Source organism: Ambystoma mexicanum, chromosome 6p, assembly GCF_040938575.1.
Source record: "Ambystoma mexicanum isolate Mex_15411 chromosome 6p, UKY_AmexF1_1, whole genome shotgun sequence".
Taxonomy (NCBI): Eukaryota; Metazoa; Chordata; class Amphibia; order Caudata; family Ambystomatidae; genus Ambystoma; species Ambystoma mexicanum.
This window is the reverse complement of record NC_090935.1, coordinates 666515633-666531745: the sequence shown is the minus strand read 5'-3', so window position 1 is coordinate 666531745 and position 16113 is coordinate 666515633. Positions and strand designations below refer to the sequence as shown.

At 45.3% G+C, this 16113-nt stretch overlaps 1 protein-coding gene across 4 annotated transcripts in view; it reads right to left on the bottom strand.

Annotated features, from left to right (window-relative positions):
- Positions 1-16113, bottom strand: part of MSH3 (mutS homolog 3) — a 2767116-nt gene that overhangs the window by 1754395 nt on the left and 996608 nt on the right. For all 4 annotated transcript variants that reach the window (XM_069627552.1, XM_069627549.1, XM_069627550.1 and 1 more), the window contains one exon: positions 11214-11323. In XM_069627552.1, the coding sequence (XP_069483653.1) occupies positions 11214-11323 (110 nt within the window). The remainder of the gene's footprint in view (positions 1-11213; positions 11324-16113) is intronic.

Below are 16113 nucleotides of genomic sequence, written 5' to 3'. Positions count from 1 at the left end.
GGCCAGCAGTATCCAAACCCTGGAGGAAATTACTGTGAAGAAGAGGACCACCTCACTGAGTGTTACATCTAGGGGGCACAGGCCCCCCCTGCACCAATCGGCGTGCCTTCATTTCATCTCGTCGCATGGCTGTGCCTCTTTGGCAGCATTGGTGTTTGCCATGGCGACGGACTGCTGCGTCCGTTTTCCATGGTGCAATCACGCATGGAATATCACGTGGCTGGTCAGATGACCGCACCCGCTCTGCCTCCTCAGCAATGTTTAAATGCTGCTTTTCCTTTACGAACAATGCTTCTACTCGTAGCGTTTAACTCTCTATTGCTCTTGTCCATATTTGATCTTGGTACGACTACGGCTTATTGAAACTGACTCTTCAGCTGCCCAACGTCCTGCTTTTAAAAAGAAAACAGTTACCGACTCGGATTGTATACCGGATTCCTTTGTCCTACCTTTCTGCAATTACTGACCCTCTCCGTTGCCGACTCCGGCCTGCCACCTGGATTCCAAATGCCTCCTGTTTTGTGCTGCTCCAGTCGAACAAATTACTTACCAACTGGCAATGTTCTTTCGACTGGATGTTCCTCCAACGTATTCCACATCTTTGACATGTGAAACTTTTTCGGCAGAGGGCGTCCTGCGTCGAAGATGTCGGGTCGAGGTCCCTCGAAGGCCTCCATCGAGAGCAACGTCACTGGAGATTATAAATAGGAGGCACGGCGCCCGTAGCCTCAGTTTATATGTTTTCCCTCAGTACAGGTGGCACCAGTCTCGTGCCTGCTTGACTGCACATAGCCTGGCAGAAACTAAGCTGCAATCGCATAGGAAATTCTCCTGAGGGGCAGGCTGGGAGGGCGATGTGGAATACGTTGGAGGAACATCCAGTCGAAAGAACGTTACCAGTTGGTAAGTAACTTGTTCTTCGAAGTCCTCCAACATATTCCACATCTTTGACAGACTCCCAAAGCAGTACCAAAAAATGGAGGAGGGAAAAGAATTTAGAGTACCCAATCAGATGGCGGAATAAAGAACCGCCTTACCTGACCATGGATCGTATCCAGGGAATAATGTTTAACAAAGGTGTGGAGCGAAGCGCATGTAGCAGCATCACAAATATTCCTAATAGGAACACCCTGCTGCAGGGCAGTGGAAGTAGCCACCCCCCTAGTGGAATGAGCTCGCAACCCTTCAGGAGGGTCCTTACCCGCCAATCGCTAACACTCCGTAATGGTGAAGATAACCCACCTGGACAAAGTCTGTTTGGTAACAGCCTGGCCCAATCGGTGTCCAGCATATCCTACAAAGAGTTGATCGTCCACTCTGACCCTGGACATCCTAGAAATGTAAAAGCTCTGTGCTCTCCTAGGATCCAACCTATGGAGTCGCTCCTCTTCCTTACCAGGATGAGGAGGAGGATAGAAAGAAGGGAGAACCACCTTCTGACTCAAATAAAATTCAGATACTACCTTAGGTAGAAAGGAAGGACGTACCCGCAGTACAACTCTGTCCCTGTGGAACACAGTCAGGATGGCTTAGAGGAAAGTGCCTGCAATTCATTCACTCCTCGAGTGGAAGTAACCACAACCACAACCAAGAACAGTCTTGAAGAACAATAATCTCAAAGGACAAGAGTTCAAAGGTTCAAATGGAGCACCCATGAGAAATTTCAAAACCCAATTTAAGTCCCAAACGGGCACCTGGAAAGGGGACGGCGGGAACACATTAGTCGGTCCATTAAGATATTGAGAAATCAAAGGAATCTTGAAGTAAGAACATTCTTCAGACGAGCGCTTAAAGATAGACAGCGCCGCCAGGTAACTCTTAATGGTACCCACTTGAAGGCCCCTCTGGGCTAAAGAAAGTAAAAAAGACAAAACCATAGGAATGGAGCACTAAAAAGGATCAACATTTTGTCCTCTGCACCAGTCACAGAACTAATGGCAACGGTACAGAGATTTTGTTGCTGGCCGCCTGGCCGAAAGCAACACCTCTATCACGTCATCCGGGAGGTCCCAATCCTTATACCTCAACCTTTCAGATACCAAGCGTGAAGGTTGAGAGTCTTGATCTCTGGTGGGAGAACCTGAACCCCCCTCGCTGGAAGAGCAGATCGTCTCGGTAGGGAAGACGGCGTGGAGGGACATTTCTAGACGTTCCGGGTACCAGGCTCTCCTGGCCCAATCCAGAGCAATGAGGGTCATGTGGAAACCGAACCTCTGTAACCTTGAGGAATGACGGGAACTGGAGGAAACGCGTACAGCAGTGGGAATGACCAATCCACTACAAACGCGTCTCCTAAGGCTCCTCTCGGAGGAAATTCCCTTGCAGAATCTCTCGCACTTCCGGTTGCCACTGGTGGCGAAAAGATCCACTTGTGGGGTTCCCCAAAGGTTGAAGATCTCCTGAAGGACTTCCTGAGCCAACTCCCACTCGTGAGAGACCGTGCTCTGCCTGCTCACAGCGTCCACCAATGTATTTTCATCTCCGGCCAGATGAACCGCTGAGATCTTAATTCCCTGCTGGATGGCCCAGAACCAGAGCTGCATTGCCTCTCTGCACAACGGGAGTGACCCTACCCCCCTTTTTTGTTGAGGTGATGCATGGCCATTGTGTTGTCCATCATGATCAGGACACTCTTCCCCCACATAGACGGCAGAAAAGCCTTCAGGGCCAGCCTGATGGCCTGCAGCTCTAACAAATTGATGTGGAGTTTGGACTCCGACGGAGACCAACGAGCGCTGACGGTCAAGTCGCTGGCATGAGCGCCCCATCCTGTGAGGGAAGCATCCGTCACTACCGTCACCCCCGGCCACGGTTGCCAAAACGGCTCCCCCTTCATCAGGTTCCCTTTGTTGGCCCACTGAGGAAGATCCTGGGAGACCGAGAGTGGAATCTGAATGGGATCTGACATCTTGCCAGAGAATTTCAACCATCTTGAGGACCCATTGCAGGGATCTCATCCCCAGCCTGGCCTCTGGCACCAGAAAAAGGCAGGATGCCATGAGGCTGAGCAACCTTAAGAATTCGAAAACCGGGAGACTCTGGGCATGTTGAAACGTGTCCACAATCTGCACAATGTGATGATCCCTTACCTTGGGAGACGAGCACTTCCCCAAGGACGTGTCTTACACAGCCACGACGTACTGGAGCTGTTGGGAAGGTGTCAGATGCGAATTTAGGGAGAAGCCTAGCCTGTGAAGGGAGTGGCAGGTGGGACCGAGGTGATCCAATGCTTGCTCGGGAGAGCGCACTCGGATCAGCCAGTCGTCCGGTTAGGGGTAGATGTGAATCCCCCACCTCGCCTGAGGTACGCTGCTACCACCACCATTAGCTTGGTGAAGACCCTCGGGGCGGAAGTAAATCCGAATGGCCGGACCTGAAACTGAAAGTCCAAGTCGCCAGCCACAAACCTCAGGAACTTTCTATGCTTGGCATTTATCGGCACATGAAAGTAAGCATCTTGTAGGTCCAGAGACACCGACCAATCCTGAAGCTGAAGGGCCTGGAGGACTTGAGAAAGAGTAACCATCTTGAACTTGTCCTTCCTGAGAAGTTTGTTCAACCAACGCAAGTCCAGGATGGGTCTCAATCCCCTGTCTTTCTTTGGAATCACAAAATAAGGGGAATATCATCCCTTGTTCCTCTCTGCTACAGGCACCCGTTTTATAGCGCTTTTCTCCAGCAGGGTCAAGAGTTCCTGCGCAAGGGCCGGATCTGGAAGCTTCAAAGAGTTTCCCCGGTGGATTGTCGTGAGGCCGCTTTAGGAAGGGAAGGCAGTAGCTGTGGGTTATTGTATCCAGAACCCACGCATCCGAAGTAATGGCTCGCAACTCATTGAGATGCTGAGACAGTCTGCCTCTAACTGGCGAACCATGGGACATGGCCTCAGGACTGTTTTGGAGTGGCTGCGGCAGTGCCTGAACGGGCTTGGCACCTCTATTTACCCGACCATCACGTGTACTGTTTTGCTGGCCCCTCTGACTGGCGGCACCTCTCCTTCTAACAAAGGAGGAGTAGTAACAAAAAGAACCCCCCCTTCACTGCTGTCCTCTAGGACGAAAAGGCGGAGGTTGACACACAGATGCGCTTAAAGATTTTGCCGCAGCTTTCAATGTCTGCAACCTCTCAAGGATCTCGTCAGCCTTGTGGCCAAACAAATGTACGCCATCAAAGGGCATGTTGAAAAGACAGGCTTGCACATCCGGGGCAAAACCCGGCTTCCGTAACCACGCAAACCTGCATATAACGGTGCTCGCAGCTATGGACCGGCTAACACTGTCGGCGGTGTCCAACCCAGACTGAAGGGATTCGCACATGGCATCCTTGCCATCTTGCATGAGAGGAACCCATCCCTTTCTTTCCCCTCAGGAATATGCTCACCCGCTAGAGAAACACAGTTCCACAGTGTGTGTGAAAACCTTGCTAAGGCACAAGTGGAGTTGGCTGATTTCAACGCCATACTCCCTGCAGAAAATACCGTGCAAGCCCAACCGTTAAAGCGTTTGTCGTCCCTATTCGGAGGGATGGTAGGGTACGGCGCCTGCCTCGAGGTGGCCGTAGCCGCCTGAAGCACCAAACTCTCAGGAGTGGGGTGAGTGGATAAGTAGCTGGGGTTGCTACCGGAAGGGCGGTACTTATTTGTCAAAGATTTGTTAACAGCCGGAAGAGATTCTGGTCACTGCCAAGCAGATGCCACCCTTTTCTGTAAAGTGAGATGAAAAGGTAACACCGGGTCAGAGGACGGACCTTCATCTAAAATGTCCGTTAGATCATCCTGCACAAAGTCTTCAGGAGGACTGGACCAGCCCAGATACTCCGAGACCCTAGCCATGAGCCGCCTGTACGAAGACTCAGCATGAGCCCCAGGCTCAGGCCTGCAAAATTCCACTTCCGGACAAGTGTCCAAGCAACTGGCATCATGAAGGGTTTGCCTCAACTCCTCCAATTGACTGTCACCAGAAAAGACTGGAGCCACATCATGCTCAACAGGGTCCTCAAATTTAGACCTTTCTTCCTCTTCATAAATGTGGTCCAGAGGGAGGTGAAAACCTGGCCTGGGGACAGAAGAGGGCTTGGAGTCCAGTACTGGCCTCACAGACTTCGCCGTAGTCTTCCATGGAAGATCCACTAGACCAGGGTACTCCAATGGTAAATTGCGGGCAAAAATATCTGAAGGCGTCGAGGGCGCTGAAGGCTTCGATGCCGAAAGCGTCGACAACCTCTGCATCGTGAGCGCTGAAGGCTTCTGCGTCGACACCGGTGCCGACGTCGCCATGGACGGATAAGACGGCAAAGCGCTAACGTCAGAGTCGGATAGATACGGCGCCGACCGAGTCGACGCCGGCTTCGAGCCCTTGGCAGGTTGCAGAGGTCTCGCTGGAGACGAGGACTGAGACCTGGAAGCACGTCTCTTGCGACTATCCGAAGCCTTGTCCGAACAGGACCTCAAAGGTTACCGGTGCGAGTTGCGTCGCGGACCCGAGCCCAAAGGCGTGCGAGCCACGGTACAAGACCGTTCCTTGCCGGCTTCGTTAGAAGGCGCGACCGGAACCGTGCCCTGCGATTGAAATATCGCTAACATTTGCTCCTGAAAGGCAGCCCATTCTTCCGGAGTGGAGGACTTCATCAGGCATGCCACTTTCCTCGCAGCTCCATCCTCTGATGAGGACGGGGAAAGCACCGGTGACGGCGCTTCCGAGAACGCTGCGACGAGGAAGAAGAATGGCGGGAACCACTCCGGAACCGAGAACCCCGGGCCTCCTCCCGACGTGGAGTGTCATCCCTCGAGTCGTCGGTGGACACCCCTTTGGTTTTCGATTTAGAAGTACGGGATTAAATGGGCTTAGAACCCCTACCTTCCTGGAGCTTCCCTTTACGCTCCCGCAAGGCCTTGGCAGTCAGCGACTGGCATTTTGAACAGTCGCTGGTGTCATGACTCTCGCCCAAGCACCACAAACAAATGCGATGCAGGTCCGTGATCAACATTTTCCACTTGCTGGCCTGGCAAGTCTTGAAGCCAGACCGCAGAGTCAGAGGGGTCGAAGAAAAAGACATCTCTGCAATGAAACACACAAGGCGTGCCGAGTTCTGGAAGCAAACACATTTGCAGAAAAAACAGAACTGAGGCTACGTGCACCGTGCATACTATTTATAACATCCGGTGACGTCACCCTCGACGGAGGCCTTCGAGGGACATCGACCCGATGTCATCGACGCAGGACGCCCTCTGCCGAAAAAGTTTCCGAATTGCACAGCTGTGGACATTAATAACGATATGGAATACGTTGGAGGACACAATCCATTTGAATGTACCTTTACTGCTTTTGTACTGCAAACCGGAACTATTCTTATGGGTGCCTGGTAAGCTATTGGTGTGCTTTAATACTTAGTCAACCTTGCTTCCTCCTTCTGTACCATTGTGTGGGTTCTTACTCCCTGCTCCCTGGTAAACCCGCTGTTCAGAGCACACCCAAAGCTCTTCTGTATTGGGGGTTCACGCACTCCTGAATTCAACTGTGCTCACTGCCATTTCACTGCTCAAATATAAACAGACTACCACTCACAATATTAGTCTCTGTGGTCCACGCAGGAACATCCTCGGCTACCAGACCTCACACACCATCACGTGCACTCGGAACGCTCTGCAGATACAGTGCACCTTCCTAGAATTAGCGCAAACCTCCTGCCGCTTGGGCAACTTACCTGTACTAACCGTCCTGTTTGTTGTTTTCTCCCTGTCATTATTAACCTACTACTAAGGAGTTCAAGAACCAACTCCATACCTGCTGTGGTAAGCCGGATTACTCTCCTGCCCTGTTTTCAACTCTCCTCTTCTAGTATTAAGGGGTAATACAGGTTCTTGTTTTCCCTTAGGTCCATAACCTATCCACGCCTTATCCACCAATAACCAGGTATTACCAGGGAGGATTCGGGACATAGCGATACCTATTCACTTACCGCATGTATTAACCTGTCGTCTGTTTCTTCCCTACAGCGTCTGGTTTGGTGGCGCGTGTGTGCCCCGCTCTTTAATTTGATTTACTCCTCTGTCTGTCCATACCATCCAGCAGAGGGGCGCATCATAGTAAAGAGTTACCGGTTCTGGGAGAACCCCGGCTTGCAGCTGGAGTTCCAAGGGATTGCTGTCTTACGTCCTTCCCTCCAACTATCTCGAGGTACGTCTCTCAATGCCCCAGTCATAGCAGTGGTGAGTAACACTGAGGGACTCATGAAGGTCTGCCAGCAGGGCGTCCCAAACTGTTGATTGTTGAATGCAACAACTGTATTTTGCATGTTTGAACCCGAAGGGGAAGTCATCCTGGTATTTTGTTTTCATGTTATGCTCTTACCTTGTGTTATTCGAGATGAATCCTGTTGAAACTCCAACTTATATTCAACGTATCGCTTTAAAACTCACATGGCTTCTAGAACAAAGACAGCCAAGATCTGCAGACCATAAACAAGCTGTTATCATGCAGGTTCAAGAGAATGAAACATGGAAGAGCATGAGCAGTCCTGGTTGTGAAAACGTGGAACTCTTTACCAATTTAACTATAGTATAACCCCAATCCGAAGAGATTCAAACAGAAACTAAAAGTTTAGATATCCACTCAACTTATCTAGGAAGGTGCCCACTGCCCCTTGCTCAAGTCTACTAATACTCCAACCAAGCACTTCACAGGGCCCTTCGCACCCAGTGTCCTACAGTGACTTGCATCAGTGGATCCAATCCAGTCACTTGTAGATTTCTGTTAATCATGAATCTGCCGCATGTCAATGTGACTGGTTGTGTGAACTGTTCCACTAACCAACCAAAATACAAGGTCCCTGCATGTAATCAGTACTTGTATTACCCATGTTTACCTACTGTAATGTCCTCCTTGTTCAGATAAGGTGGCATTGTCAACCCAACCAGAACCTCAATTGTTTTTTAATGTTTGTACCCTCTTGATGTAAACTGCCCTATTTATTTCTGAAACACTGTTTCATTCTTTAAATATATATACTCAGAGCTCTGTGTGTACTATCTCCTGGGTTGCCATGTGTTTTGTGCATCACATACTTCTTCAGGATTCTAAATAACATTGATACATGTTTCATTATTCAGTTTACTTTCTTCTAAACCCTCAGTTGCATGTAGATATGTTTACTTCTTCATCTTTCTATTGATTTCTTCAAAGGAATTAGAAGTATTAAAAAACAGATTTATGATTTGAGCAGATCCAATTGTACAAGTCCTCATAAGAATGGTGTGGACCTGCACTTCACTGCCTGTATTGTGTTCTGTGTGCAATCAGTGCACACATCTAAAAAAAAGGATGCAGGTTTGATCAAAACAGGAAAGCTATTGTATATGGTATACAGTGAAGATTGATGTTTATCATCCTCGCCTGAGTGTGAGGCATTGCAAATTCGAATAACCAAACAACATGACCTGCTAATCAGAATGCATCATTGTGAATAGTTCAAAAAGAAAATATTTGTTCGAAATTTTACTAAGATGCATGTTACTGGAGTGTGTCTGTGTTAAGGTTACCAGGTTTTTCTAAGCTACGAACAGGAACCAAATAGTTTTCAGCTCATTTGATCCCAGTGCTGCAGAATTGTAACACATTTTGGCTAATATTAAGTTTCTCTTGTTTTTGTTTTGCAGTTTCAGTTCACAAATCACCAACAGTTACGTTGTGGTGCTGAAATAGTCAATGTTCCACATTTGGTCCATGAGCTTTACGTCGAGTTGCAGACGGCCTCAAGAACACACCAACTCTTGAAGACAGCTTAAAGGTTTTATTTGCTTAGTAATCAAGGAGCTCTCTAAGGGCCATCCCTCTATATCTAATCTAGAGATAGGCAGTCCCCTCCCTAACCCAGGCATCCCTCTGCCCCAAAATGGACACCAGAGATCGGTAATCCCCACTATCTAAAGCAAGTCTTACTAAAGGTGATGGTCTAAAGGAAAGCACCTTATCTAAGTCTCCCACAAAGAACAATCTAGGTGGCCCCTGCTGTAAGATCCCCAGGTTGGATTTTGGTGCGTTTCAGACACAAAGACCCCACTTGCACACAGGCTTGACTATTCCTCTCCCTAGGTCTCGCTGTCACTCCCCCTGGTCTTCCCCCTCCAAACTCAACCCACCATCTCCTCTCTTTCTCTCTCTGACACCACCTCTTCTGTCCTTCAGATGTTCCTCTCTATACCATCTGCCTCCACTCTCGATCTTACTCCCTACTCTAGCGCTCACCTCTTTACTCCACTACTGCTCCCCTCTCACTCCCCTCTGCAAATTGCAACTAATCTCCTCTCCACACTACAACTTACTTTCCCACTCAACCTCCTTTCATTCTCCACTCTCTCACTACTAATATCACTCTGCCACCTTTCATACAAACTCAAACTTCAGTACCACTCTCCCCACCAACACCTCAATGTGTGCACACTTTCAATAAATCTGCACCACGCTCCTGTGCTCCATCCTTCCTCCAACTGGTGTCTTGGTCCCCCTGCTCCTCCCTTGACCACACCCTAATAACCCTCACTTTCCTGCTTTCTGTCCTCCCTTTTATCCTACCCTTTTCTGTCTATTGGTTTGCGTCCTTTGCTGGCTCTCAGGGTAAACCACTGGTGTTTGTTTCCCCCAGAAGGTGGTACAGACCTACAGATAAGGGTGTATCAGTCAATTCTACTCTAAAAATAAGGAAATGCTCCCAAAAAATAAAAATAAAAATAGGGAATACAAATACTCCCAACAAAAATAAGAAACAAACACACGGGACCTTGTGCTCCTGCTTTCACCCACAGAGCACTATGGATATGTTTGGATCGGAAGAAACTACTATCATTATGGCCTGATCCAAAGAGATAAACATTTATCTTTTAATGTATATGCATTACTAGGCTCAAATAAATAACTATTGTAAAAAGAAATCGGTTTTACAGTTAAATCATACTTTTATTGCTTATAAAATACTGCCGCAGGGAATTGGATTTCATTTTTTACTTCCTAAAAGGTCATTTTACTCCCAACTTTAAAAAAACAGGGAGTAAAATACTCCCACTTCAAGATCATATCTAAAGTACCATGTAGAAACATAAAATCCTCCAAAAGGGTGCTTAAGCCTCATCTCTTTTTCATAAATAGTTCTCTCATCAAGGCGGCACACCAAATCAATGTCCCAGTTCATTTGAGGACCACCCAGCAGGGAAATTTCGGTTTGCTGAGATCGCTGTGCCGTGGCTACTGAATGGGTGAGTAAAATGTACTTGTGCGTACAGATCCCGCTACGCGCTCCATGCCCTGTCTGGCACCAGTGTGGTAAGAGGGCAACACGCTCTACGTGCAACATCTGACTTTTCAGTTTTTCTCTGCTCTGGCACTCTAGCTCATGTGGAGGTTGGCTACTCCATGGCAGGTTCTCCGTTTCTTACAGCTCTTGGTTCTTTGGCATTCTTCCCTTATGGCGGGCTAGGGTTGGTTGTGCTGCTGCCAAGACTGATGCATTTTTCAGCTCTAGGGTAACAAGAGAAATACACTAGCCAGAATGAAGCTGTGTAGGCATGTGGTGATAGACAGGGGTACTGCAGTCATGCAACCTGGCACATGGGGAAGGGACAGAAGGTGGGGCCCTCTCAACTCCAATACCCTGCCTCTGGAGAAGGCCTGGCCCGGGGGTTAATCCCGTTACGCTTCCCACCTCAAGCAGAGAGGGGTCCCAACCCCCAACTGACAGTCTCAGATCTTTGGCCCTGTCACAATGGATTCATCAATGTTGCTTTGTTTCTTCTCAGTTTCAAGATTCATACTCCTCCTCTTCCCAGGACAGAGACATGCTAAATTCGTATAGAGTATATCTTGTGGTGGTTTCTGCTTTGTGCTGTCTCCCAGTGTGTGGCTAAGGGGTACTACTTGGTTATTCTGTGTGGACCGTAGAACAATTCCATTCAATGATAAATACACCACATGCTTTATTTTACAATTTTTAAACAAGATCACCTTGTATTTCCGATCTCCTTAATTTAGGAAGTAATATTGGTTGCTCAATGTGTAGTTGCATACACTGCAATGTATACATTCATAGATGATGTTTGGACAAACCTGGGATCCGAGTTATAGATTTTGTGATTACTTACAAAACTATGATTGAGTGAAATAAACAGCTGCTACATTGTAATAGGCAATAGACTCCAGAAGATATGGTGAACTAGATTGGCAAATTACCTTGCGCTTACAAGCGGTTGTGTCACCCACTTCTTGAGGGCCCTTCGCCCAAATGAGGTTCTGGTATGATCCAAAGCCCAAAACAAGCTGCCTTTACTTTTCATGTCAGTCTAAAGAGAGATTAAAAATGTAATGTTATCAATTAGACAAAAATTGATCAAACTGTATGCAACTGTGAATATGCAACATTGTGCCATTGTCACTTTCACCAGTAAAAGGGAACAATACAAACATATGAAATATTAAACAAGTAAGAGACATGCTGAAGTATACTTTGGCAAATCAGGTGATTTTCTTTTTATTATTTTTTTTAATTTTCTGATATAGTTTGTTTACAAACTTTTCCATTATTCCTCATTTGGGTACATCAACATTCAAAATGTACATTTAACTTTCTTTAGCTGAGACAACTATTTGTCACAACCTTCTTTTCAATGGGTCTTTTTCGTTACTTCTATTGCCTTATTCCAAAATTGTACTACTCTGCAAATAAGGGCTTTATTATTTCCTAAAAGAATCTCTGCCCATCGTTCTTTAGTGTTTAGTGGCGTCAATTCCAATGGCAGCGAATAGTTGTCTTTTGTCGTTCAAGGCTGTACATTCCATAATATGTTACATTGATTCTGTTTGTTCCAGTCTTTGACAGACTCTGCAATAGTTTTCCTTAGCAAGTATTTGCCTGGATTTTGCCAAGACTTCTTGCGTGGGAAGCACATTAAGTTTCATTTGTAGAAATGTGTCTCTCGATGGTCTTGACGAGAAAAGAGTCAGATATTGTGGTAATTGGTTCAGTGCTCTATTTTCCAAATAGCAGTTTAGAGAAAGTGTATATTGGGTTTTGTTGTCTATTGTATTAATCCAATCATTATGTTGTATTCTCTTTTTCACTTCCAGCGGACGCATAATCAACGTGTCCACATTCAAATCTGCTTTCACTAGTATTTGTTTACATGCTTCTTTCCATATATTCAAGGACTACATCGTTTGCCGTTTTGGATTTTGTTTATAATATATCAATTGATGGTAATTTCTCTTCTACCATGGACTTTCTATATAATTCTAGATATTTCCAGGATACAATAGATTCTATTGATTGCATGGCCAGTTCAAAACGGATTTGATGCATCGGATAAGATTTTGGTAAAATGAATACCTTCCGCCAAAACATCTCTTCTACTTGATTCCACATTTGCAGAGGAAGGTTAAGCATTGCTTCACTACCATAGGTTAGAGTGGCTACCACCTTCTGACGGGAGAAGGTGATTAGCAGCCTCAAGGAGTATTTTCCATATTTCTTATGGATTAAGAGTCCTTGGCGAGCTAGTGAAATTGATTTATTTTTCAGATGATCTGTCCACTCTTTTTTTTGTCTCACTTTGGTTTAACCATATTCCAAGGTACTTGATTAATTTGGCTAGTTCTAATTTTTTCCCTTTTAAATACACTGAAATGACTTATTCCTTTTGTCTTGGCTGATTTGCTAGTGTCATCACTTGTGATTTGGTTATGTTGATGGTCAATTCATTCCATATCTACATAGCTTTCTAGATTATTCCACTTGGGTTTTGTCAAGAATTACAATGTTGTCTGCATACACGATATATGGTATGGTTACCACGTTCACAATTGGGGATGTGCAATTATTGGGTTTTGAGAATCTGCTAGATCGATGTATATAAGTTAAACAGGGTTGCTGCGAGAGGACAACCCTGCTTTAATCCATTCCAAGTAGGTATCACAGCTGACAACACCGTCCTGGCAGAGTCCAACTCCGATTGACGTGTCCGTGTAGAGTTTTTTTTATTGGTTGCAGGATATCCATTTGGCAATTCCATCTGGTTAGATTTTCCCAGAATTATTGGCGATTTACGCTATCAAAAGTAAGTAGGAGATATATAAATGCTGCATGAGTGGAGATTTCTTTCCTCAAGGCTTCCAGTTTTATCAAATTTAAGAGTGTTAAATTAATGTTGGTACCCACTTAATAAACCCTGTTTGTCTGGCTTCTCGCCTCCCTTTCGCTTTTGCCCATTCGGTTAATCTTCGTAAAAGCATAGAAGCGAAGACCTTTCCCAGTGGATCTAATAAGGCTATTGGCCGATAGTTACAGGGCAGTTTTCTATCGCCTTGCTTAAATATTGGAATCAAGGTTGCTGATTTCCATCTGTACTTGTTTATAGTTCTAAATGATGTTAAACAACTGCATGCATAATTCCACCCAGACTTCCAGTTTTCTTTTCAGTATTTCATTACTAAGCCCATCTGGGTCAGGGGCTCTCGATGTATCAAGATGCTTAATATGCATCAGTATTTCATCATAGTCCCATGTGATGTTCCATTTATTCATGTGTTGGGTGTTCTGTTCTACCTGTGATTCGTTTCTTTTTGCATGAAGATCAGAGTATTTCACCCATTCACTTTTAGGGACATCTGAGATTAGGCGATCTTTCTGTGATTTGTCTTTATTAAATTCCATAGTTCTCGAGTGTTCCTATTTGCCATTGCTCGAAGCATACATTCTGCGTCATTTTGCGCATGAATTGCCTGAGTATTTTTAAGCCAATTCCAATATTGTTGTTTATATGCTTTTGAATAAATCATGCGTCGTTCTGTTTTCATATTTCAAATGGCTTTTAGGTTCGTTCGTAAAAGATTTTCATGGTAATCTGCATATTGTAGACATGAGGATCTTTTGGATTTTCAGAGCTTTTAAATCCTTTCTTGGTTCTAAATAGAATAAGCATCCATTCATAATCGAGTGTTTCTGTGTCTTTCTTCGTTCTGGTGCAAAATGTTTCCTTTAGACCTTCAATTTGTGTATTTGTAATTCGCAATCTATTGGTACCGTTATTTATCTCCAGTCCTGTCGCCGGTTGCCTTGTTGCTCGTTCGTATTTAGTCTTCCATAGCATAGTTATTTTTCTGATTGTCACTCTTTATAGTTGGAATAATTTTTATATTCTAATTTTCTTAGGGAGTGCACTTGAGGTGAAAATATAATATAGATATGCAGAAGAGTGTCCCCTTGTCCACGTTGGCATAGGCGGAACATCATCCCTCATCGTTCCATTTATTAGTACCATGTCCCTCCTTGCAAGCTCTTTCATCCATATTTGCGCCTTCGGTACAAGTTTTTTTGACTCCATTCGCGTAAAAAAAAATTATATCTAGGTCCCCACAAACGATAAGATCCATCGAGTTGTATTTGATCCATTTCTCATCAATGTTTGATAACACTGTATCGATGAATAAAGTATCATTTATGGGCATGGTGTTCCAATACATATTCCAGATGCCAAGGATTTTTCCCTTATATCCTTTCATTTTCACATTTCCACTTTACCATTTTAAAAGACAAATCTAAAAGTGAGCAATTTGAATAAATGGATTGTGATTATGCATCTCTATAATCTCCATATTGGCTGCTGCTTTTATTAAAGTTACCAACCCCGAAGACGGGCAGCCTTTTGCTCTCAATATTGCCGGATTCATCAATATTAGATATCCATCGCAGATGGGTTGATAACTAACGTCTCTTGTAGACACAGTATGTCAAAGTCTGATAGATCTCGATTTTTATTTCCAAAAAGATGTGCTGATCCGTGTGTGTCCCATGAACAGATTTTGCGCATCACACTGCCATAGCCTTTGAATAGTTATGGGTGAACATTTCTATGACCTTTGTTATTTACTTGCCCCTTGTCGGGGGTTCTCTTATTTGGGCTTTCATCCCCATCTCAACACCCTGGGGTCGTGTACATCCTGATGTTGTAGGGTTTTGTGATTGTTTCCTTGTTGTTGGTTCATCCTTTCTGTCATCGTATTCATTCCTTTTCATCTTGAATGATCTGTTTGCTGAACATTCAAATCCTAAAGCACAAAGTCATCTAGTGTTGGCCATAACTATCTCTAGAGTGCTTCGAACCTTAAAATTGATCAGTTATTTGATCTTGTATAAATTCAACCAATTTAATGTCCTTTGATTTGATAGACTGTAGTTGGGGCAACACCTGCAATAGTCGCAAGATGTTGGTTCTGTTCAGTACTAGCTCATCCTATTCATCCCCAAGTCTCTTAATTCTCAGGATATTACTATCCGCACTACTTAGTGGATCTATAAAGATCGGTAGAGTGAGCATTGTTTTCTCTCCTTCAGATTGACCGTTAGGCACCCTTACAGCCTCATGATCTTTTGTAGTATATCATCTTTTTTTCATTACATATTGATGTCCCAATTCTGTTAAAGAGGCTAGACTGTCATGTCGAAACGAAGTAGCTTTCTCTGCTGAGATTTCTTTATTCGAGATATCTAGATCTATATCTCAAATGTCTTCGCAGATCTACTCCCACATTACAGATGGAATGTCCTTCATATTCATCCAAAATATACATTGAGGTTTCGTTGCCAGTGTTATTACTTTGTTCGGTTTTCTGTGGTATTTCCATTTGCTCCTCCTCTAACGTATATATCAAGAGATTCATTATAATGTCATCAACGGTCGGCGGTGTCGGAAGCAGCCTCTGTTACTGTGTTACAGTGTTGGCTGGTTCTTATTGGGACCTTGGAGGTGCGGCTTGATACGCGTTGTAGAGGGTCCTTTCCTCCGACGTTGATGCAAACTCTGACCAGATCCTGTGCGGAATCGAGGAGGACGGCGGTGGGGGCTGCCACATTACCGCTGAGTCTCCCCCATTCTTTCACTGCCGAACCAGCTGACATTCCGGGGTTGAGACGCATCAGGCGAGCGGGTTACTCCTAACTCGCTTGCGCTTGCATAGAAATATACAGCGCCACACAGAATACCCACCTGGCGGCGCTCACGAGATTGTGTGCAAGCAATTGTGAGCAATGTCTTCTAACACGAAGCTGGAAGAATAACATTGCTGTCAGAGGATTCCA